Here is a 23,855-nt window from a genome sequence, read left to right on the forward strand (position 1 = left end):
TGCCTCCCCCGAAAGCGACGCTTCTCCCCGGGCCGGGCGGCCGCGGAGGCTGCCCCCGAGGGCCGTCCCGGGGCCTGCCGTTTGAGCCGGTCGCAGCTTGCTGCCAGCACGGAGGCTGCTGGTTTAAAATCTAAAATAAATTCCAAAAAAAGTTGTGTTTTTATGTGCTAAACCTCTTTTTAAATAGCTCGCCCTCCTTTTTGTATTTATTTCTCCGTTCTCAGGTCTTCAGACGAACATATCAGCCATGCCTATCACCTGGTGATGACGCGGCTCAACGAGGAGCACGCCGAGATGCGCTTCTCCGCTTTCCAGATCGTGCAGGAGTTGTTCATCCGATCCCATCAATTCCGGACGCTAATCATTTCCAACTTCCAAGAGTTCTTGGAGCTCACGGTGGGGATAGACCATGACCAACCTCTTCCCCCACCCAAAGAGGTGGCACAGAAACTGAGGAAAGCGGCCATTAAGTCGGTGCAAGACTGGCATGAGAAGTATGGAGAGGCCTACAAGAAGCTTTCTCTGGGGTACCGCTTCTTAAAGCAGAATAAGAAGGTACTCTGCATTTTTACTTCTCTCTGTGTTTTTAGGTGTTGATCGCTAGGAGGTGTTTAAAGCGAGGAAACCCATAAATATGAAAGAAAAGCTGTTGGAAACAACGTTGTCTTTAGGAGATACCCTGTTGAGCATGGTCTTTGAAAAACAAACCCCAAACTTCTTGTTCATTTTGCAGTATTGTAAAGTCTTAAAAACCCCGGGCTTGTACTCAGAGCTGGGCTCAACTAGCCTTTTCTCAGGGTGCGAAGAGTGTTGCTCACCAGTAGGCTTTTACTCACTGATTCCTACCTGAAGCCCCAAAGTCTAGCCTTTTTAGAAGGAGAATAATGGTTGCACCTTACACTGTGGATAATCAACTACTAAGTTTTTCTACGAAGGTTTAAACTACCAAGTCTTTCTATGCAAGTTTAAACTAGCCTGATTTCTGTACTGAGCTGTCTGGTTCTAGCGTCCTTTCGCTGTACGACAATGACAGTAAGTGTAGGTGCTAGCCCCCCTCAGCTGCAGTGTTACTGTGCATCACAGAAGTTTTATTGAAGAGGAATTTCTTGTATGTAAACCCTTGTTTTTAGCTCTCCCTTCTGGGCTTCAAATTATTATGTTTTGAACATTCTTCTCCTTCAGTATCTCTTCTGAGGTGCAAACAATGAAATTGGGAACACTGTTCTAGCATTCACACTATCTACAATGATAATATCAGGCTTTCAATAAATGTTGATTCTCTTTCTCTTCAGAAAGACAAATATTCAGTGTTCCTAACAGTAGATCAAAAACTTCTGTGATACATGATGTATTTCTGTTGTTCTAGTTCCATACTAAGCTAATGGCATACCCTACTTGTATTATTTATTGTACCGTGTTCTTTTTCTGTACAATTTCTGGCATCTGCTCGCAAAAGGTGATTGTCTTTGAATCCCCCCTGATTGTCTTGTTTAATAAAGAAAAAAAACCCCTAAATGAAAGTGACAAGGGGAAATGCAAGACTGAGGCGGGCGAGCTTTGACACATAATATAGATTTAGCAGGTTGAACACGCGAAGTGTACGACAAGTCTGCTGAGGTTTGGCATGTTTGTCTGGGCCCCTGTGGTTAATGGCTGCTCCCCAGTTACGACTGGGTGATCACTCTGTATGTTTGTGATACTAAGCTGCCCAGCAAGGTTGGCTGTACTGTTTTCTTGAGCAGCTGAATATAAGTACTTCTAGAAACATTAGTACCAACAGAAACAATCTTATGTAGTTTGATAACTCCTGTACTTAGAGTTGAGATGAGCCGGCTGACTTAACTGGCCTTTTGCCAGCTTAATACTTGAAGTGTGAGAAGCAACCAAGATTTGAGGAGGCATTTGTACTTTCTAGAAGTAAAGTACATCTCCTGTTCTGTATTACAGGTTCGGCACAGTAGCATAGGGCAACTTGGGAGGAGTGTTAGCTGTGTCTGTGGTTTGTGGTTGTTGAGTGGTTTTTTTGGGGTTTTTTTTTTTTATCATCGCCAAAATCACCTTATAAACAGTTGGTCAGAAGATGACAACTGCTGCTCTTTTAGGGTGTAAACCTGGCGAGCTACCCACTGTTTTAATGTTAGTAGGTCCATATTAGTAGGTACCAAGTAGCTACCTATATAAATGTTCAACTTCAAGAATGCATAATATTTCAGTATATCTGAAAATAATTGTTTTCAAACTCCTGTCTCAAAGCTTAAAATAAGAAGAAAGGTGTGGGGGGGAAAGATTTCCAATATTTCCAGATGTTTGCATCTTTAGGCAACTGAGTCATATTATAGCATCTTTGCGTTTGAGGAACGCATGGATGGAACTATAGAGTGAGCTGCAGTTACGGAGTGAACAGGATTTTGAGGAGCTCAATATAGAGTATGTTACTGCTGTACTGCAACATTTCCTTAGAAGTTGCAGTAGTTGTCTAGGCCCACTACTTACACCCTTCAAATCAAGAAAAATTGTTTGCAACCCATCACGTCCAGTTCCATAATTGCAGACCAGTGGTAAAAGGCTTCATGTAGCCAGTACTGATAGAAGCAGAACAACTCTGATCTCAGTCTATGTCACCTAAATGAGGCTAGATGTTTTCTGACCAAGTTTCTGAGTTAGTGCTGAGCCCAGGTAGCGAGTGAGTCTGTGCGCACATCTTGTAACTCAGGCCCTGAGTTATTCTCACCTTGTGAGGCTTCTGTAAAAGGCCGGTGTGCCCTGTTTTGGGCAACTCAAAGCTTTGTTGCGTGCTGTAGACTTGGTTGTTGATAGATATCTAGTATGTGAGGTGCGCTCTCGTTATCAATGGCAAAGCATGATGATTTGGCAGATGTTGTAAGAGGAACATCTGGCCAAGTGCTGAAGTATGAAACAACGCAGCAGAGCAGCACGTGGCTCGTCCTTTTGGGACAGAGAAGGGGAAAGGAAATGACTTCACTGTAGGTATTCTGGTATGAGGCAGAAGTTGTGATTTAGAAAGCTCTAGCTATCTCTGTTTTTTTTGGGCAAGTCCAATCTGACCGCCTAGAAACGGTAGCTGTAGTGCCTGGGTACTGTAGCTCCTGGGCTCTGTATCTTTGTTCCATTTTTGAGGGTGATGTTGCTCTTTGGGAGGATCTGTTTCTCCTGCTGCTGTGTGGAGAGCTATGTGAACTTGGTAGAAAAATCAGATCCTGAAAACCAAAAAGCTCACCCTGGTGAGCTGCTATAGGTTGTGAAACTAGCTCTTTTCCCTACCTCCCCTCTGCCCCCCCATTCCCTAATAAAAAAAGAGCTTGGTAAGTGTGCTTCTCTTCCTAAACCAATGGAGACTCTCCATGCCAGTTTCTGTGAAAGCTGAAGTATTCTTTTACTCCTAGAAGCTTTTATATAAAAACCATTTGTCTTTAAAGTGTTTGCATAAATAATACTTGTAAAAACCTTAAGGCCTATTGCAGACTGTAGGGATTATTCAGCAATAGGAACACTTATATAGCAAGATACTTTACTTTAGCACATGGTTAAGCCCAAGTTCAAGCATTTGTTTTTTAACTTCCATAGTGTTTAATGGAGTTACCTACTTGCTTAATGCTAAACAAATATGAAAAAGTTTCTGTAATTTTGAAATGAGAGACCAATAAAATTCTTGATTGTGCAAAAACTATGCAAACTGCAGCTGTAGGATGAACTACTTGGTTTGCTTGACCCGTGGCTAGTAAGTTCGTGTACATATTACAGGAGCGATCTTCTGGGACTAGATAGAAAGTGAGACTTAGTTGTCCTGTGTTGAATGATCTCAGCGTTGTCTGGACCTGTACCTCGTAAGTGAGATTCGACTTCACTGTTTTATACTCTTGTGTGGCTCCAAAACGTTGGTGTAGGATGTCAGTATCTGAGAACCATTACAGTATGTTGACAAGCTTCATCATCTAGCAGTGGCAATAATGACAGTTGTTCAATGGGTACTTGTAATGTAGACATAGCACCAGAGTCTGTGGACTTTATTAGCAGCAAAGTACGGGCTTGCTCGGCACTCAACGTAATCTGTATTGAAGTTAATGAAAGTTACGTGGTAACAATCAAAAGGAAATACTGTGTTTTTCTTTTTTGAAGGGGTTTCCTTATGCAATAACACAATCAAGACTCCTTTCCTTAAAACAGAAGTGAAAAATATTTGCATTTTCAAGCCCTTCTAAGAACAAACTAAAAAAAACCCATTGCAAATATTTTAAGAAACAGTGTTTTGAATCACTCAGATCTATGTTTATATTTTAGTCATAAGAAAGTAAAGCGAGACTGAATGATAACCTTTCCCTCAGTCCCCAAATCCAGCAAATGTAATTGTAAAATCCACAATTTGGTCTTTTTTAATGAATTTGAATGTCTTCTCTTCTACTTTCCTTGCTTACGAAGTTCTTCAGTAAGTGATATGTATACTTTTGGTAATAGTGCTTACAGATTTTCCTATATTTCTTTTACTAATAGCGGACCTAGTGCGACATTTTCATGTAATTTGAATACTTACCCTCTGTAGTCTCTTCCTGCCCGTTCCCCCTAACCCCGTGCCTCCAGTGCTGTGATAGAGGTCTCCCAAAGCCTAGTTTATTCCTGCAATTTAGATGTGGAAATCTAAGCGTTTTGTTTTTCTACCTTATGATTCCTTTCTGAAAGCCATTGATTCTCAGCAGTCCCTTATTAGTAGAAGTAAAAACTCCGTTCAGAATTACTGTAGTTATTGATTCTAGGAGGAGAAGAGATAAAAGGAGGTACTGCTGAGCTTCTGGCTGATCGCTGATGTTAGAGAATTTTTCACCAGAGATAAGAAGCTTAGGAAATGGATTTTCTATATATTTCTTATGAGGAACGTTACACTTCTTTCTTCATTTCCTCCTTAGGTGGATTTTCAAGATGTGCATGCCAGAACCGTGGCTGAAAGGAGGAGGGAAGAGGAGAAGCAAAAACGATTAGATAACATTTACAAAGAAAAAGCCAAAAGAGCTGAAAAAGAAATGGAAGGTGAGTTGCTTTGGTTCTTTTGGGGTTTTTTGGTTTGTTTTTAAAGCAACCTTTTTTAAGGTTATATAAAACAAATTCTAAGAGAATAGCTATCCAAATATTAGCTGACCACAGAGGGCGAGAATAGCACATTTGTTAGAGCTTGACCCTCTGTCTCTCTCACCTAAGGAATATCAGGGGAAACAAGTGACAGTCCTGTGAGCTCAGGTAGTATGAAGAGATTTAAAAAAAAAAAATGTTAGCGAGATCTGGTCTGTAATTCGGTAAAGTATGAATGCATAACCTCAAGCAAGCATATCATGAGACTTTTTGGAGCTAGTGGCTTAATTTCTGTGTCTGTTACTAGGCACAGGCTTCTCAATACCTTGTTGGCCGATGATCTTAATTACATTGTATGTAGAGTCATCCTGTTTGAGAAGTATAGGCAATGGTCTGCACAGGAATCCTGGATGCAGTGTAGGATATCTATGAAAAGTATCATACTGCTGCTAAAAAATGTGTCTTAACTGGGGGCTGAATCTCTAGGCGATATGTACATAGCAAGCATATTTCTGTAATATGAAAGAAGAACAGAGATAGTAAGTATATTATGTTGCAGTTACAAAGGGTGATTTAATTAAACTACTTTGGTATGTGCAATGCATCCAACTGTGTCTGCATTTATTCTGCATGCTAGAAATGTTTTCATGCATGAAGGTGGAATTTTAAAGAGATTCAACCTTCTTAAAGTCACTTTTGTTGGTAGTATCTCTGAGCAATAGCATATATACATGGCTACACCTACATAGCTACACCTACAAGCACCTATAACGTTCATGGCTGTAGAATGAATACTCACCAACATCTCTAAGAATATCCTCACTGAACCTTGTTCTCCTTCAAATTCTTTGAAGTATTTGTGTTATCTTTGATGCATAGTGAAATTTTAGAGAGGATAGAGAAGGAGGAACAGTGATTTTAAATTCCTTGCTCAGGAAGTTCTACGTTTCCTGTTTAAGAAAACTATTGTCACTTTTATAAAGACAATTTCTGCAGTGGAGAAAGATCTGTATGGATAAATTATCACTGATTACTGGATAAATGGATTACCCCTTTGGCAGTTGCATTTGTTTTGTAAATCTTTGTCTGCTCTGGAGACATTAGCATTTTACAGTGTTTAACAATATTCTAAAACAATTGTCTTTTGATAGAAATGTCCCAAGAGGTTGCCGACACCCTGACAGAGATGGAAAACTGCTTCCAGCTTCTGATGCCAGATCCTTTTGGCTTTGCTGTGAATGACACGGAACTGGAACCCAACAAACAAATGACTGCTAACGAGGACAGACCTGCATCCCCCTTGTCCTCCCAGATGGAAGTTAACCAGTCCTATTTTGGATGCATGGATGATGAACAGCCATGCTGCAGCAAGGACATTCTTTCTGTTTCTCAGTGTGTTAGAACTGATAAAAACAAAGAGTCAGAGGAGAAACAGGAGAAGCCTGAGCAGAAAGAATTAGATGGAGGCACATGCTTGGAAGTTCAGTCTGGTGTCCCTGCTCTCGATGATGATGATTACCAGACTTTTGTTAGGAACCATGGGCTTATTTCGCATAAGTATACTCTAGACCTTGAAATCTCCACAGGTACCTGGAAAAATTTTTCACATATAGCTGGAGACAGTCGTTGTCTGAAGTGCTTTGTAGTTGTTTGGTTTGGTTTTTTTTTTCCTATGTCCTAAGTTCTTGGGGTTCCTGAACACCATTTATTTTGCAGTTCTTTTGTTTCTCGTTCATCTAGTAACCGTTCTTAGGTTTGGGTGTCCTTGTGTGCGATTTACAGATTTTATTAACGACCTTCTAAGATTAAAATTTTGTATTGGTTATTGTAACCATATTGCAGCAGTTCATAGCACCTGGAATAAGATGAGTTTCCTGTGTTTAAAAAAAAACTACAATCTGTTTACAGTATATAACTTTATTTTCTGTATGCTTCATGATTCACCTCTTTCTTTCTCTCTATAGCTGGGATATAAGCTACTCATTTAAAAACCTTACAATCGGCTGTTTCGTAAGCGCTTTTTTTTTTCCTTGCTATTCGCAACTTGCAAGAAGTAATAAGTAGAGTTTTGCTAGGAAGTCTTAAGGGTTATGATTATACCTTTTTTTATTTAACTTTGCGAATACCTCTAGAAAAGTTAGGGTGGTTTGTGTTTTGGTAGTCTAAGTGAAGTCTCTTGCAAATACTGTCCTAACGGAATATCGTGTGCAAACAGCCAGTAAGGCAGGGATCTACTTCTGTGCTTGCAGACAACAGAATTGGAAATGTGTCTGTGGGGCTCATGAATGACTAACAGGTGAGAAGTACTGGTTTTACTTGAATAGTGGCATACTTGGCTTCTTTGACAAGCAAGTCCCTATTGCCACTGGGGCAGAGATTTTTTTTTTTTTTAAATATTGAATATGCAGAAACTGGTACAATGAGGCCCAGTCCATTGATTGGAACTTAGGACAAGATTTAATGTAAATAGTAAGACTGCACTTGTCTGTGGTTTATTTAGTGATTCCTTAGTAGTGATGGCTTAACAACTCGTTCTGTCATCACTGGACTGAAAGCTTTTCCTCTGATTTTTTTTTTTTTTTTTTTGAATGTGTGGGTAACAGTAGAATAATTAAAACTGAACAGCAAAACATTCTGATGTTTGTAATTTTCCCTGAAGTGATCAAATATTTTAGAAAGGTTCGCATCTACTTCTTCTGCTTAGCTTCTTTAGCTCCTGTAGTGAAGATACTATAAACATGGCGCACTAACTCCTTTTTCCCCTGTTTTGAGCAGATATAAAAGTGCATGAAAATGAAGATAATACGGCCATAATAAACAATGTCATGGATGCTCACAGACTCCTCAGAAATAAGTTCTGGCCTTCTGTGCAGTCCTGGATTCAGGTGGGATAAAGAGACAATTTTTTCATTTTTTTAATAAAAAGATAGAGAAGCAAGGAGTGGGGTACAGTAAATCTTGAGGGAGAGTGAGCAAAAAGGAAATTAAGGTTGAAACATTGGTGCAAACAGAAAAGATTTCTAGTTCAGTAGGGGTGGACAAAAGGAGGCTACAGGAGCTACATAACTTGTTTGATGGCTCTCAGCGTTAGGTATGCTACCTACAGTCATACTTTTTTTTTTTTTAAAGATATAGTAAAATGGGGCTTCTTTGCAAAGGGTAAAGCTGAGTAAAACACAGCTCATTTTTGTCAGACATGTCTGTATCAGAAAAACAGTATGTCCTTTCTGTCAGTTGATATTACTGCTCAGGAGCCTCATGCATGGAATTTGGCCTGTAGAAGGACACTCTCAGGAGATGTTTATACCAGCTGTTCATTCTTTGTTTGTTTTTAGTAGTTGCCATTAGCTTTTATACTCTAGGTAGAAAAAGAAGTGGCTTCACTAATTGTTACTTGTAAAATAAAGGAATTCGTGACAATGTTGTTTCATTAATTATGAAGGAAAACCAAAAATGGTTTTTGGCTCAGATGTCTAGAAAAAAGAATAACAATGTTTATTTCTTGCTTTGCAGTTATTTACCAGAGCAGGGATAAATGATGATCGGCTAAGATGTGCCATTGATCTCAAGAATAAATTGGAGACTGCTATGAAGAAATACAAGGAAATGAACATTTCCTTTAAAGCAAGAAAAAGAAAAGTGGTGAGTTTCTTAAAATTCTGTTTTACTAGAGGGGACCATTAGTAATGCTTAGCTTGTATACAAAAAATGCACTTTCTCTTAAGCCTTAATCTGGGAAACTTTTCAACACAAGTTTTATTGAAAAGTACACTAATTCAGCTGGCTGTAGCTTCACTCAAGGAAGTTGCACTAAACACCTGTATAGTATGCCGGGGCCTGGTTATTAGACAAAACCATGTAAGGCAGCACTCTTGTCCTTTAGGATAGGGAAGCGGTTAAGTTCGGATTTTATTTACTCTCAGTTTCTTCATGTGTAACGCTATGTCCTCATCTTCTTCTGTGCATATTTCTCAGTAAACACTGTATTACTCATGTTCTTTTACAACTTGCTAAACTATGCTAGTGTCTCACAATTCAGGAAAATCCTGTCTCTGCTTCGGAGCATTTACTCTCTCTAGTGAGCATGTAATGTGACTGAGGATATCTTGAAAGTATTAGTTGTTATATAAAGCTTTAAAGTGTCAAAATATATTTCACAAAGACAGTTTTTGTGAAATAGGTAAAACTTGTGAATAAACGGAGGCTGAAAGATCAAATACTCTATTCAGATCCAAAAAGGAGCCTATGGCTTGTTTATGTAGCTAAAAAGCAGAGCTGCATAACACTCATTTCTGTTGGTTGCAATGAAACAAAATTACTGTATAGCTTGACATGAAAATAAGTGTTTTGGGTCGGGGTCCAGAGTAAAGTTTGGTTTATGACTGGATTGTAAGAATTTGATCTGGACATTATACCTTGGACTAAATTGTGGTAGCCTCGTCTAGCCGTGACTGAGTGTTGTAGACTTTGCTTTCATTGCGCAAATGAAGCTTTATCAAGATTAATCTGGTTCATCACCTTAATACGTACTGATGTACCACACCAGTCAAAAATGCCAACTCTGAATGAAAAGTACTGAAGGACTGTCTTGTCAGAGGTTTTTTTCTCCAGTGAAATATGTGTGCTACCTTTATGCAACCAGCTATGAAGGAATCCAGACATCTGCTGTCATTCCTGCCATTTGCTTGACAGGACTTCATTTGCTGCACCTCTGCATGGAATATTGGTTGCTATATTTCTTGAAAGATATAAAGGACATTCAAGCCTTGATTTTTGTGTGTGTGCGCGTGCATGTGTATGTATTTAAAGTGGTATTGTTACCACTTCTGGAGATTGATCAATGCTATCTATATAAGGTTTGAAAGCTCATAAATTCCATCGTTAGAAGGAAAAAAAAAAAAGGAAAATACATAGCAGTGGTCACAAAGAATCCATTCAAAATGAAGCAATGCAAATTGAGGTATTAACTTAAGCATTGAAAACAATATATAATTATTCCTAGGGTTTTTCTCCAGCGGAAAATACCCAAATTTAGTGTTAGTGCTGAGTTACTTTAAATTTATAACCTGAACATAGAGAGCTTTGTACTGCAGAAGGAAACTGTATAAATTATCTTTTATGCCTGTGTAAAACGACTTGGTTGAAATGTAAAAACACGGTAAAATGAGAGTCTGATAGAACAAAATAAACAGCATCTCTTAGATCTTTATTATTAAATCCCCATCTGCCAGATATTTACATGTCAGCATATGAAACACTACACACAGCTCCTCTTTAATTCAGCATTGCTGCTTGTGTTGTGTGTTGTTACTTCTGTCTGTACACCCTTGTGTCATTGGAACTATAGTCCTTGCCATGCCAAAGTTCTGCTATCTTCTGTATCTTTAGATCCAAGAGAAGAAGTACTGATAGTCTGTCCTTTGAAGCACTGGCTCACAGCCATCCTGTCCCGACAGAGCTCAGTGCATCACGGATGTTACTTGTTAGCACATGGAGTCACTGAGTGCTGTAGCTGCTCGTGTGGAGATGAGCACAACTAGGATGAAGGGGAGTGTTTAGTGAGCAGAGAGAGAGAATGTAAATAAAGTGTCTGAGTGCAGAGGGTCCCAAGTAAATTGTCTGGTTTGTAGTTGGTCTGTGACATCTCTACGTTTGCCAGTTTTCCTGGCAACTAGTGACTGCAATCTGAGGTACCTGTATTGTTAGCTGGAGAACATAAAGGTGAATTCTTTGTGTACTTGCTCATTTTGAGTGTAATTATGATCCTGCACCAAGGCAAGCCTTACCTTCAGGGAGAAAGTGGTTTTATTTTATCTGCAAATATAAAAGAGAACAATAGGGACTTGGAAACTTGGCTGGGGACTTGGGCTTGCCCAGTCAACTTGGACTTTCTGGTTTTTCTTTGTGCTTATTCTCCATGCTTCTGTGGTCTCTCATTTTCCCCTCTTTTCATCTGTTCTATTCTGTGTTTTGTTTTTGTTCTGTCCAGGGATGGGGGGAGTAAAGGCTTTACCCGTCCTCAAATTGAGATCAAGAAAGTTGATAAAGGGAAGGGTTTAGTGGGAGACAGTGAAACTGGATATTTGTCAGTATGAACTCTACTGTATCTCTCAATCCCGCAGAGATTGAAATTGCCACTTAAAAGAGGGATGGTCCCAGAGTTCCTTACCATTGCCACATGTCATTGGTACTCTTGTTTAGCTGAGCAGTTATACATGCACATGGCTGAGATGCAAATAAGGAGTATATATTTGGAGTAATTCTTGATGCTATTGCTCAATATGAATGTACCAGCAATGCAGCTGGATGTAAATTACATCGGGAGGAAGAAGTTGGTGGTTACCTGGTCTGCCTTCACAGAAGAATTATTTGGTTGGTGCAGGAAGGTGTCTGCTTTTGGAAATCCTCACTATTGCCTCCATGCTTTCCATTGTTTCTCGCTTCATCTTCCAGATCACGGAGCACTAGTCTGCAAGGCAGCATCCTTAGGCAATCAGAGCATGTTAGGAAATTAGCACAAATTATTTTCTCCGAAATTTTTTTGCCTTCATCTTTACTGAAAAATGTAAAAGCCCCACCGCTTTGCAAACTACAGAGGAACTTTCTGTAGGTTTATGGAACTTCTCCTATACAAAGTCACTTGAAGGAAAGCACAGAACTTTAAGGCAAAGTGTTTCACTGTATAAAATGGCTTATAGTGACATGAGATATAACCACTTCTTTCTTTTCTCCTCCGTGATAGTGAAGAACTCAAACCATCGGAAAGCCGTAATTATAAGGAGGGCCGTCATTTTTACGTAACACTTAAACCCTGCCAACACAAGTAGGCTATGGCACCATTCTGCTCTTACCTCTCAGGAGCTGTGGGAGGAGGGAAAAGAACGACAAAGGTTATCCTTTGACTGTCTAGAAACAAATCCCTTGCAGCAGATCTTATAAATGTCAATATATCCCAGCTGCCCAGAGCACGCATTCCTTCTTCCCATTGCTGCGCCCCCAGCAGATCAGAAGTCATCAAGACTTTTCTTCCTGAGCTGTTATATTTCAAAGAGGTGGTGGGGGATGGACAAAAAATGACAGTCTTACTGTGTTGGTCAAAAGCAAATGAGTTTTTGTGTGCTTACACAAGTTAAGTTCACTGTAGTTAAATACTTGTTTGAGGTGTGAATCGGGTGTTGGTTTCTGATAGGAAATGTATTTTGAGAGTATAAACAAGAATTTTGAAATCCATTTTTCTGTGAATCTGAGTTTTAGCTGAATCTAGGGGAGGAGGGCAGAAGCTGTAAAAGGGCTTTTGTTTCACGGTACCTGGATGCTCAGACGTCTCCCTTTCTTTCTCTGAATGCCTGCTCGGGATAATTTCAGTGCCCAGTAGAGGGAGTGCATACTGCATGCTCGACATTTTTCTCTACGCCACCTTTATCCAAAGCCAGCCATCATCTCAGTCTGTGTTTGCAGGTAAACTTACACCAACAGCAATACACCAGAGACACTTCGAGTTAATTATTGACTCTATTTAGATGAATTATTATAGAAGTACAATTGTAATTATTGGCTGAGATTGGTGTTTAAATAGAAATTCCTGTTTCCAGAGGTTTAATTCTTTTGTAGGAATAACTTGCTTATGGCTAAAATGTTCCTTTAAAAATATTTTTTGCTGGTTAGAAATAGTTTCGTTTGTTAATGTCTTCCTCCTTTTCTTAAAATACTAGATTTTTTTTTTCTTGTTCAGTGTCTGATTTGCAGCTGATTAGATGCAAATGATCTTGCAATTTTAGAAGTTGTGAGAGGACAAGTGTGTACTGTATTTTAAATCATGCACACTAGCTTTCACTCACATCATTTCCATAAAGGATTATCCATTAGGATAATACTTGAAGTCCTCACATTGTTAATAGAAAGGTAACTCATTAGCTGTATTTTGTACACTGAGAGTATATTTATCTCTTATATAATTACCTTTGGGAAGCCGTATAAAAGGTTTACTACTCAGGCCGGCTAAAACTCGGACAGATAGAAGCTAGTAGGGATTATGATGTGAGAAACATCCCGCTCATTTGTCTGTCGGTAGAGCGATTGTTTAACAGGCCTATTACATTTTGAATTTTTAATTTCAAGTTATATTAACAACCAGGGAGATATAGTTTTTCATTAACGATCTTCATTACTTTTTGTTTCACCTTTCCTTATCTTCTATCGAATCTAAGCATGTGCTTGCATCTTGACTTATTCGTGTACTTAATTTTATCCATGTGAAAACATGTGGTTGAATTCAATAATGCCATTAATAATTAGATTTGGAGAAGGCTTGTCCTTGTGTTGTCCAGAACCTGATCTGATCCCTAAACCTTACTGCAATACAAGTCAGATTTTTTCTGAAAGAATAATGTCAGAAAATTGTTACAAATTATATTTACAAGTTAAATATTTGCTGGTTATAATTTAGTCTTAAAATCTTTTAATACATAAAAGATTAAAATTTTAATATGTAATAAACTAAGCTAAGAGCTCTACCAATTACTTGGCAGCAAGACTATTGCTGATTTTTTTTTTTTCCATATCTTCAACTACAGCTTGGCATTTTATCAATGCTAATGAATTATTTCTACCTAATCATTTTGTACCTTTATAACCAGCTCTTTTGCAAGTCTGTCTTTTAGTTAAGTTAGTGCCTGCTTTAAAAAAAAAAGTCGCACTTGAATTTTAGATCGAAAGCAAAGGCTGTATTGTTTTCTCTTTCTTTCTGTAGAAAGAAATAGAGAATCCAGTCCAGCTGACTGCTTTCTGCTTTCTGTAACAGCTTCTTGTACTCACATCCTCCTTTTTTTCCTCTTTTCTTCATTTTAGAGAAGTTGTTTCGGGGGGGTTGGGGGGGGATAAGTAACTGTCCTTAGTGATCCCTCACCATGCCTGAACCCACATCTGCTAAAACATACTCAGACCAAGGAGCAAGAGAGATGCCTTTGTAAAAGAAGTCTTTTCCCCAGGTGATGCTTTTAAATTGCATGCAAACAAAACCCCTAACTTTTAACAAAGTTGCCCTTTGAAAACCAGAAGCGTTTAATGTTGAGATTTGAATAGTAACTTGATGTTGATTGTTAGTATGTTTTCTAAAACTTAAGAGAAATATAGGAACATTTGATAATTAAATCAGCATTACGCCTAAAGATGTCCTTTATCAGTCTGTATACATCATCAGCATGTAATGTGTTCAGAATAAATAAAGTTTAATAACGTTTGTATGGTCGAAGTAGTAGCCCAGGCAACATTTTGAATTATTTTTTTGTCTAGCTAGTATTTATCAAAAAAGCCAAGTCAGTCATGACTGCAAAAGTAAACACAAAATATTTAATAAGTCAGATGCTTATGCTTCCTTTTCCCTCCTTCCCGATGTTAGCCATCATATGATAATTATTTCTATCTATGAAACATCTCTTTTGTAATAGCTTTTTAGCTAAAAGAGCTTTTCAGGTTTCTTAAGACCTATCAGGAGGTAGGACTGATATATAACAAAACATTGTAAAATTAACCCTCAAAACAGTACTCTCTTGTTCAAGTGTCTAATCAGCTAGTGTGATGTTTTTGGTGGTTTTTTTCTTTTCTAGAGCTGAATGTTGCTGTGGTATATTTTATGCTTTGCACTGGCTATGCAGCCCGCTGCTGTTACAAAGTTATTAAAAATATCTTGTTATGCAGATCTAGCCATGAATTCTTAAAGTTGTCACTGTGACGACCTCTGATCCCTATCTGATTCGCAGGTCGCACAATGCAATTTGGAGCTCTTCTAATAGAGTGTAAAATAAAGTAGGATGTCTCTATCATCAAGTTAACCCTTATGTTAAGTATTTAAGTTTTTCAGGCCGAAGGGTCATCTCCCTTGATTCATCTATGAATACTGAGCAGTGTGTACTCGGTAGGTAGCAGATATAAATTTGCTTCCTGCTTTTTATCCATCCTGTGTTACAAGGGGAAACAGTATATGGAAGTGAATTGAATATATTTGTGAGGTTTATAAAGGTACATTGCTAAATGTGTATTTATAAAAATGGAAAAGGAAGAAAATTTTCAGGCTTGGAACACATACTAATGCATTTAATTTTAGTTAATGCAGTAATGTTACAGTAAATGTATTCACATCTAATGGTACCTTTGTGCCTAAAATCCACAATCGGGAATATATGTAAGGTTATGTGTGTCTTGCATAGGATATTTTGTTGACTTGTTGCCTGTAATAAATTAGGTTTCTTTAACTGAGATGTATATTTATCTGTTAAAAATACAGCATCTTGAATAATTTTTAACAAATGTGTAGTTCAGATTCATTCATAAACGTGATCACTAAAGTAAGCTGCAATTTAGTTACTGATTTTACAGCATACGTGTGTGCAGACTATATCCTGAGGCAGGGGCATATATACATTGGTGGTGGATACAAAGTTTTAGTAGCATGAGTTTGATCCAGTCTAAGTGATAGGTGGTAATCCATCAAATGCAGTAGGCCTTTTTTGCACGAATGAGTGCTAATGGGAATCTTGTTATATCACATTTTAGATGAAAACCACATTTCCTAAAATTTCATAAAGAAAATGACTAGTAATGAGATTCCCCCCGCCCCCTAGCTCTAAAGTTTTATCATGTATAGGCCTCTGAATCATAAAGAAATTAAATAATTCAAAATATTGCCTAAGATATTTCAAGGAGTCATAGGAATACTGTTCGTCATCTCATAGATAACTTGGACTAGCTGAAAAGCACTGGAAAACGTAAAGACTTCTCTGCAGAGGGGGAAAGAGAGAGGTATTTTTGGTTGACCTTTGAGTTATCAGACCATAAAACAACTTTTTGGTCCAGAAATCGATACAGCCAGTCCTGGACCTCACTACAGCCTTAAATAATGGCTTTAAACAATTTCATCTGGACTGGTGTGCAGGGAGCACTGTGTAGAGGAAAGTGGTTAGTCCAGAAAGAAGAAGGGAGGGGTAGATCAGGTATAGTGGCTGTTCAGGGTAATGCTTGTAACCTTGACAGTGGCTATATGACAGCTGCTTTCTTCTTTAGTAACAAAAATGAGGGTTTTCCTTCTGCTTTTAGGAACGGGAAATATCTTGGGAACTCTGCTGTGGGTACGTTCCTGTCTGAGCATGGACTCTAAATGTGATTTCACGTCACTTGGCTTGTAGCTTTGCTGGCTTCATCACACCTCAGTCTTTGAACCTGCAAACCTTTCCTTTTATGTTAAGATGAATGAAAAACTGAGTAGGCACTTTACGGAGTTTCCTTACTCATGGTTATCTATGAGTTAAGAAGAAACCAAGTTTGGTTTTAGGGCACAGGTAATGTGTGCAACACTATTTTATGCTTGCCTCTTCTTCTGCTAAAATTATTTAATCCATTCGACAATTTCTGAAACATTAAAAATTAAATTCTACCAGGTATTTCTTAGTGTGTTACGTAGTTACCAGATCTACTTCTTAGCAGGCGGGTTTTTATACAGGTTGCTGTTGTACTACTTGGGGGAGCTGAACAGGGAAGCAGCTTACATATTTTGGTAGTGATTTTATGGTTGGCTTAAAGATGTTCTAAACACGAGCAGCAATCAAAAGGGGTAGTCCTGTCTCTATTTCCTCCCCTGATGATTCCTAGTGCCTCCCTTGTATCAGCGATAGAGCTGCTGTTGCAGCAGGGGCCTGAACTGACTGGAACCTAATCCAGAGAAGATGATTTCTGTAGCAGCATTAAACTCAGATAGTGAGACTGACCCTTTCAGTAACTGAATAAACTCAGGTAATGCAGATCCGATTATGAAGGTCAATCTTTACTTAATCGGAGGACTCAAATTGATGGAGTGATAGATGATTAGCTCATCTCCCAGTGTGAATGAAAACCTGGATGAAAAAAACATACCAGGTACTACTGTTAAAATATATTCTTTCTTACTGTGTAACACAATGTAGTGCCTGAAGTATATACATAACTGCATGGCAGAAGTACATTCCTGTACTTCTAAAAGTAAGATGTAACCTTTATTTTTGTATAAATATTACACAAAGACATTTAAAGGACTAACACTACAGTCACTTTTGATAAAACAAATTAAATATAGGTATCAAATGTAGGTGGTCAGCATAAGTTTTGTAGGAGGGGGTTTTTTATGTTGGGGAACTTTATTAGCTTTAATAACGAAGGGTAGCAGGCTTCTGTTTTAGTTCTCTGGGATGCATGGAAAGGAAAGGCGTTGTTAGACTTGGAGATCTTTGGTAGTTTAAATAAAACTGTTACACCTCCCCTGAATGTGGTATTTATTTTATGAAAAATTTGGATTATGCAAGAGAACTTTGCCTTTTTAATGTACTTTCTTAAGGTTTAAGAATATTTATGCAACCAAGTACTGTTGATTTCGGTGGATGGTAAGAGCCCAAGTAGTGAGGTATGAAAACACATCTCAGGATACATCTTGAGTCATTACTGCTAAAGAAGTACTAAACTTGCCTTGCAATATCTTCCTGAGATAATAGTTTTGTTAAATGCACCAGTTTTCCAAACTACCTTTATTTGCTGTCCTCTATGAAACTGTAAATGCACATGCTAGTCCATTGGGTGTATTGGACATACTAGCTTCTTCTGAACAATGATTCATTAAGATCCAAGGTTTTTTGAATTGTCTCATACCTTAAGACCTACTGGTCTTTTTGAGTAAATTTTTGCTGCTTTTCATTAAAATCTCTCCTAAGCTTATCTGGGACCTTGAGCCTGCTATGGTCCAGAGATGCAGTAGCTAGTAACACAGAGTGATACAGGTTTTGTGCAATGTGCCTCGCTGCTATTGACCTCCCAATGTACATATCCAAGTTCTGTTTATCACTGGGTGGAATGCAGAGGGCTTTGGCACAAGTCCTGAATAAACCTCAAGCTTGCACCTCCAGGACTGTGACAATACTCACAGACAATGGCTCTCGTACACTGCTTTTAAGAAAAACTGGTTCATTGGGTAGTTTATGTTGCTAAAGCAATTTGGAACAAGGTACGCTGGCTCTCCAGCATTGTACTTAGGCTAACTGTTGGGCTGGAACCCTTTAGGCATTTTTACTGATTTCTGGAAATTATGAAATAGTGTGAAAAGTGCATGCCTAAGTAAAAGTCAGACTGTCCAAGTAGCCCATGTGCTGTGAGCAACTACAAATAGAATGAATGGTGATACTTTTACTGGTAAACATAAAACGTGATTTGCCTGGACCACATATCTAATTTGCAGTCATCTAGGTTTGAATTTATGCTTAAATCACGGAGCAAAGGGGAGGGAGTGTGTGTGGGAGGTCCCTATAAATATAGCTCTCTTAGCAGTTTATGTTTTCCTTGTGTTGCACACAGGAAAACTCAGGTACGGTTCTGAAATCTGTCAAAATGCCAGCATTTATTTCCTTTTCATCCTGTGTTGGATAATATAAAAGGATGGAGAAGGAGGAACTTGTAAAAGTCCGTACATGTAAGATACACTGTTTGACTATTCAGTTTCTGTTACTGGCACTGAAGAAATTATTTTTACCCCGTCAGTGTTTGCTTACGTAGAATATCCCCAAATTTCATTTAAGATCACTGAAGCCCGTTTTGTGTTGCGGTCAAATAAAAAATGTATTTGCTTAAGGTTGCCCCTTTAGCTAGGTTCTGTGGTGATAAATATTCTGGTTCCCTAACCAAAGACTTCTGCCTCTAGAAAAATATTTAGTTGGCTTTGAGTAGATGCACATGAGATATTGGCATGGTGGAATAATTTGCAAGATCTTCCAGTGAGGGTATTAGCATATAAATAGCAGATGCAATGACGACCATCACAGCTGAGTACATTTAATTTTTAGTTTATAAGATAGAATGGGTTTTTAAATGCATAGCCATCAAGCCTGCTGAAAGACAAATGAAGTTTAGAGTTCACTTGTCTGAGGATGCCTTACATCATTTTTTTTTTTTTTTAAAAAGGGAAACAGACACGCATAAAACTGAACAAAAGTGATTTCTTGGGTGAAAAGTAATTGAGATTGCAAACCAAGTTAATTAGACCATGCAAAATTTATTTAATGGTCCCAGCTGTAGTTTGCGAGTGGTGTTTTAGTAAGTAGATATGACTTCTTCATGTGCTATCTTTTCTCTTCCTTCTTTTTCTAAAATAGTCAGTAAATGCTGTACATCTAGTCCTATAAACTGATTGCATTGTATATTTCAGTCATTTTATTGATTGCTTTAATTATGATTGCAGAGGCTCAGGTTTTTAAATCCTCTTAACAGAATGTAGCAATCAATTTGTATAAAACTGGGAAAAGGACCAAAGGCTTTTCTTTACATCTTTCCAAGAGTTGTGTGGTGGGTGGAGGGTTTTTCTGCATTTATTACTGGTTGGGATGGATGAGCAAGGCATTTAACTGGAGCTGTGGTTGTGCTGAGCTACACTAACAGCTGGAGGCTCTTGGAGTGTTGACTCCAAAGTAAAAGATGCGATTGCATTTCTACTGGCATCCAATATTTGTTTTCAGTATTGTTAATAAGATGGAGACTGATAAGGAAACATCTGTTTTGTTCAAGTTTTTTGAGAGAGTTGGGGAGTAAATGGTTTGATTTACTTGTCTAGCTGGAAAAGTCAGCACTATTTTAAGTTTTTAATGAAAATTAGGAGAATTGAGGAGGCATTGTTCTAACCCTGATTACAATGAAAATAATGCGTGTATATTTTTTGCATTTTTTTACTGTATTCTCATATGCAAGTAAGTTCAGGGAATTTTACAAGAATCTGGAAATTGTCTAGCTAAATCCTATTTCCTCTCACAGTGAGGTATCTGGTCAGGAATGCTACCATGTTAACAACAAACCCACATAGTTTCGCAAAACCATGATTCATTTAGATAAATGAATAAATAAATAAATGTCAGCATTATAGAGCAGATTAACACTGAAAGGAAAAACTTTCCCGCGCCATGGTGCAAGGAGCCTCTGATGTCTGGGCATCTCTTTGGTCTCCCTTCAGGTGGACCATCCTCTAGCGACAGAGAGAAGGTAGTTCACCCTTCGTCTCTGGTAAGACTGCCAAACTGTGTTAGTGACTTTCCTCGTATCGCCTGATAATTAGAATGGGTTTGAGAACAGGACCTTTTTTCCCATGTTCTTTGACAGGTTACTGAGAAACAAGCAGTTGCGTGACTACTTATCTTACAGGTATTTAATTCTGTACACTACAAGAAAAGCTTTACATTGTAGTATTTATCACTTGAGCTTATACTTCCCTTCGGATATGGCATACTGCTTGTTTTTGTCATAGTCTCATTTTTCTTGTTTGCAAGTACCTAACCACTCATTCTTAAAAGATTATAATGTACTAATTCTGCCACTCAAAATGTTGTCTTAAATACTTATTTCTTCTGATTTATTTGTGGATTGTTGAGTTCTTTCTTTTTTAATTGACTGAAAAAGTTTACCTATAGGGGAAAAGTAGATAATAGGTGGCTGAACTTTCATACTGCATCTGTAGAGCTTGCTTTGGGGCTTTCTTCATGTTTGAAAAGTGGAATTAAAAAAAACCCACCCTACTTTTCTGACTAATAATGTTGCCCATGAGCTCTCCTCCTTTCTGTAGAAAGGGGATGGAACAGAACAGCATAAATGGGATGGTTCTGATGAAGAACCACTGGAATGAAGTAAATTGAGATATAACTACCCACTACTACCATGCAACTTTTTGAATTTCCACCGGTGATTACTTTAAAATATTAAAAGTAAAAAGATAAGTAAGTTATCTTGTTAAAGATTATATCAAAATAAAGACTTTATGTCTGTTTGAAGGGAAAAGGGGACTTAATTCCCTATAGTTAGCTAAGCAGTTAATTTTTTTTTACAGGAAATCTAAATTTAATAGAAGACCCCAGGGAAATTCAAGGGTGTGAACAATAAGCATAATATTTTATGAAAATGACCCCCATATTTAAAATCTGGCATTATATGTTATGCATTGTAGCACCAAGTCCACATCTACCTTTTAGAAAATTAAAACACATAAATTCTGTTTAGTGTTTGATATGCGCTGCACTAGCTGAAAGCCATAATGCCCCTAAAACCTTGGGTTGCTTTTCACCTTTCATAAATTCCTGGGTAGATTCTATACAAAAAATAATTTTCAGCTCCGTGGCTCATTGTTATTCAAACTTGATTGATCGTCGTCATTTACTCAGTGAGGAAGTTAAGTGCTCCTGTCATTTCCGAAGAGTATAATTGGGACGTTTCACAGGTCAGCGGTAGTGACAGGTTTCCCTTTTGATTAGTGTTAGACTGATAACAAAAATTGCAGTTTCCTATGATTAATGTTTTCTATAGTACTTCAATGCACAGTTCATGGATTGTACCTAAACAAAGTGAATTTGCATCTGATTATGCCTTTTCTCCGTCAGGCTTTTCACGTGCCTTAAAGTTTCAGACCATGCAGGTAAGACAGCAAAGTTGCTTCTAATGCAGTTTTCAAGTTGAGGATTAGTGAAACCCACTGAATTTTAGTGTATTAATGTGCAGAGAGTGACGTGCCTCCAACAGCATGTGAACAAATTAGGAGAAATTTCAATTAAAGATAGTACTCTTCTGAATTCTTCCTAGTCCCCTCAGATATGCCGTGCACCTGAGTACTTGTATTATACCCACGGATATTTTAGGTGTAATCTGGCAATTTAAGTTAAATGATCACTCTGAACTGAGTTTTCTTTCTCTTACTAGTTTGACATTATTTCTCAATTCCTTAAACCTGTTGCTGTTTATTTGTTTACAGACTACTTCTGAGTAAAAACTGTGGAAATACACTGAATTTACTTCCCTGTTTTATAATGTGAAAGTTAGTCAGCTTTTACATTATGGCACAAAGTTGTAGGCTATCATCCATCACAAGTTTTAGCTTGGTGAAATCTTTTTTAATAAATAAATGAGAAATGGAACCTGAGTGTGGAAAATATGATGTTGCCCTGCTTCTAGCTGGAGAAATAGGAGTGGATATTATTTCCGAACTTAATTAAATTGCCCCTAATGGATAAAAGGGGATGACAACACCAGCAGAATTTTGAAACCAAAATACAAACAAACTAACTTCTCTTCAATCTCTAGCCTTCTTCTATTGTGCAGGGTACAAAACCTGATGATGTTTTTCTTTCTAAAGGCCATTGGGAAGGTCTTCTAAAAGTTGCAGTTTAACACAGATGTTCTTTCATGTCTAGTGCCTTTGCGAGTTTGTGATCAGCGGTAGAATATTTGACCCTTGCTTTGCTTTAGCACTCTATTTTGGTTTCTGCTGGGAAGGTCAGGTTCTGCGTGCATCTGTCTTGGCCATGCCAGGTAGGGCCTGAATTCCTTCTTTCCTTTGGATGAGGAAAAACGTTTGCAGTGGGAAACAAAAAGTAAACTAGGGTGCAGGATCCTCCAGCACAGCCTGAAGGTTGGCAGCTCTCGAGGTAGTGATAATTGCGCTGAAGAGACTACGTTGTGGTTGCTACCTGTCTTTGGCAGCAGGGTGCTTTCAAACCTGATTATGCTGGGACTTTATTTTAAAATGAAGACTAATTAGATGTTCTCTGGTAAGAATGCCATAGTAAATCTACTCTATTTGTCAGGAGAGTAAATATTTTTTTTTTTTTTTTACTTTTTTCCACTGGAACTGCAGCTTTCTTAAATCAAAGTCATTTTTTAAACAAAGGGAAGAATTGTACGTCTAACTTGTACCATCCATTCATTATATGTTAAAGTGTATCAATATGTGTGTTAATATCAATTAATGATCTTTATTAGAAATTAATTCAGTCTAGCTTACAAGTAATACTGACCGAAAAGAAATACTGATTTTTTTTTTTAATTATTATTATTTATTTTAACTTTTTAACTACATTCAATAAACCAAGATTGGTTTCTAGGTTTTTTGCCTTCAGAATATATGTATGATTTAAAGGAACTCAGCCGTGCAGCTGTGACACACGATTAGAGTAGTGAATTAAATTGGGAAAAATTCTGCTGCAGGCAAAACCTGCAGTATCCTCCGGTGTTTGTAACAATGAGTAGTTGATATGAATATCAACGTAAGTCAGATGCAGTAAGAGAAGTAAAGAACACAGCTGAAAATAGTGAAAATGATACCATTCCTTATCTATTGCTTTGGCTTGCTGCAGTGGAGTTGAAAAACTGTGGTAAGGTTGGTTTTAGTGGATACCCCTTATTATTTCCTAGACTTGTGAAAGCGCATGGCAAAAACAGAATAATACGCTAATTATGTTGTTAAGAATTAGGTGACTCCCAAGGTGGGCAAAGGAAATAAAGCATAAAACCTTCATCATTGCTGCCTTTTTAGGGTAGTTGGCATTTGCTTTTTTAAAGTTCTGATAGTACAGGCCATGTCTGAGGTGGCACAGATTCTTTTAGCTTATGTGTAGTATAAAAGAAAAATTCATTTTCAGGTATGGAACAAGCTTAGAAAAAAAAACGTAGAGACTTGCTGGCACATCTAGCTGAACCAATATATAGGAAGCCACTTACGTGAATGAATTACCCTGGTTGTTAGTTAGTAGGAACTCCATTTCTATTTTTCAGCTAGTCATAGATATTCAGTTTCAGACTGCAATATAAACCAAGTGCACATTTTAAAAATCCCATTTTGTTGGTCTTGACCATAGTAATGTGTGCAGTCTCATGGTATGAATGGTTAGGATGTACCGAATTAGTGAAGACATCACAGAATCATAGAATAGTTTGGGTTGGAAGGGACCTCTAAAGAA

At 37.9% G+C, this 23,855-nt stretch overlaps 1 protein-coding gene across 1 annotated transcript in view; it reads left to right on the forward strand.

The window, feature by feature from the left end:
- The window catches only part of UVSSA (UV-stimulated scaffold protein A), a 77,964-nt gene that overhangs the window by 15,469 nt on the left and 38,640 nt on the right, over positions 1–23,855 (forward strand). Inside the window, exons 6-10 of the mRNA XM_009328874.1 lie at positions 225–555; positions 4,920–5,040; positions 6,231–6,665; positions 7,855–7,964; positions 8,593–8,721. Of these exons, the coding sequence (XP_009327149.1) occupies positions 225–555; positions 4,920–5,040; positions 6,231–6,665; positions 7,855–7,964; positions 8,593–8,721 (1,126 nt within the window). The remainder of the gene's footprint in view (positions 1–224; positions 556–4,919; positions 5,041–6,230; positions 6,666–7,854; positions 7,965–8,592; positions 8,722–23,855) is intronic.

Source organism: Pygoscelis adeliae, unplaced genomic scaffold, assembly GCF_000699105.1.
Source record: "Pygoscelis adeliae isolate BGI_AS28 unplaced genomic scaffold, ASM69910v1 Scaffold66, whole genome shotgun sequence".
NCBI lineage: Eukaryota > Metazoa > Chordata > Aves > Sphenisciformes > Spheniscidae > Pygoscelis > Pygoscelis adeliae.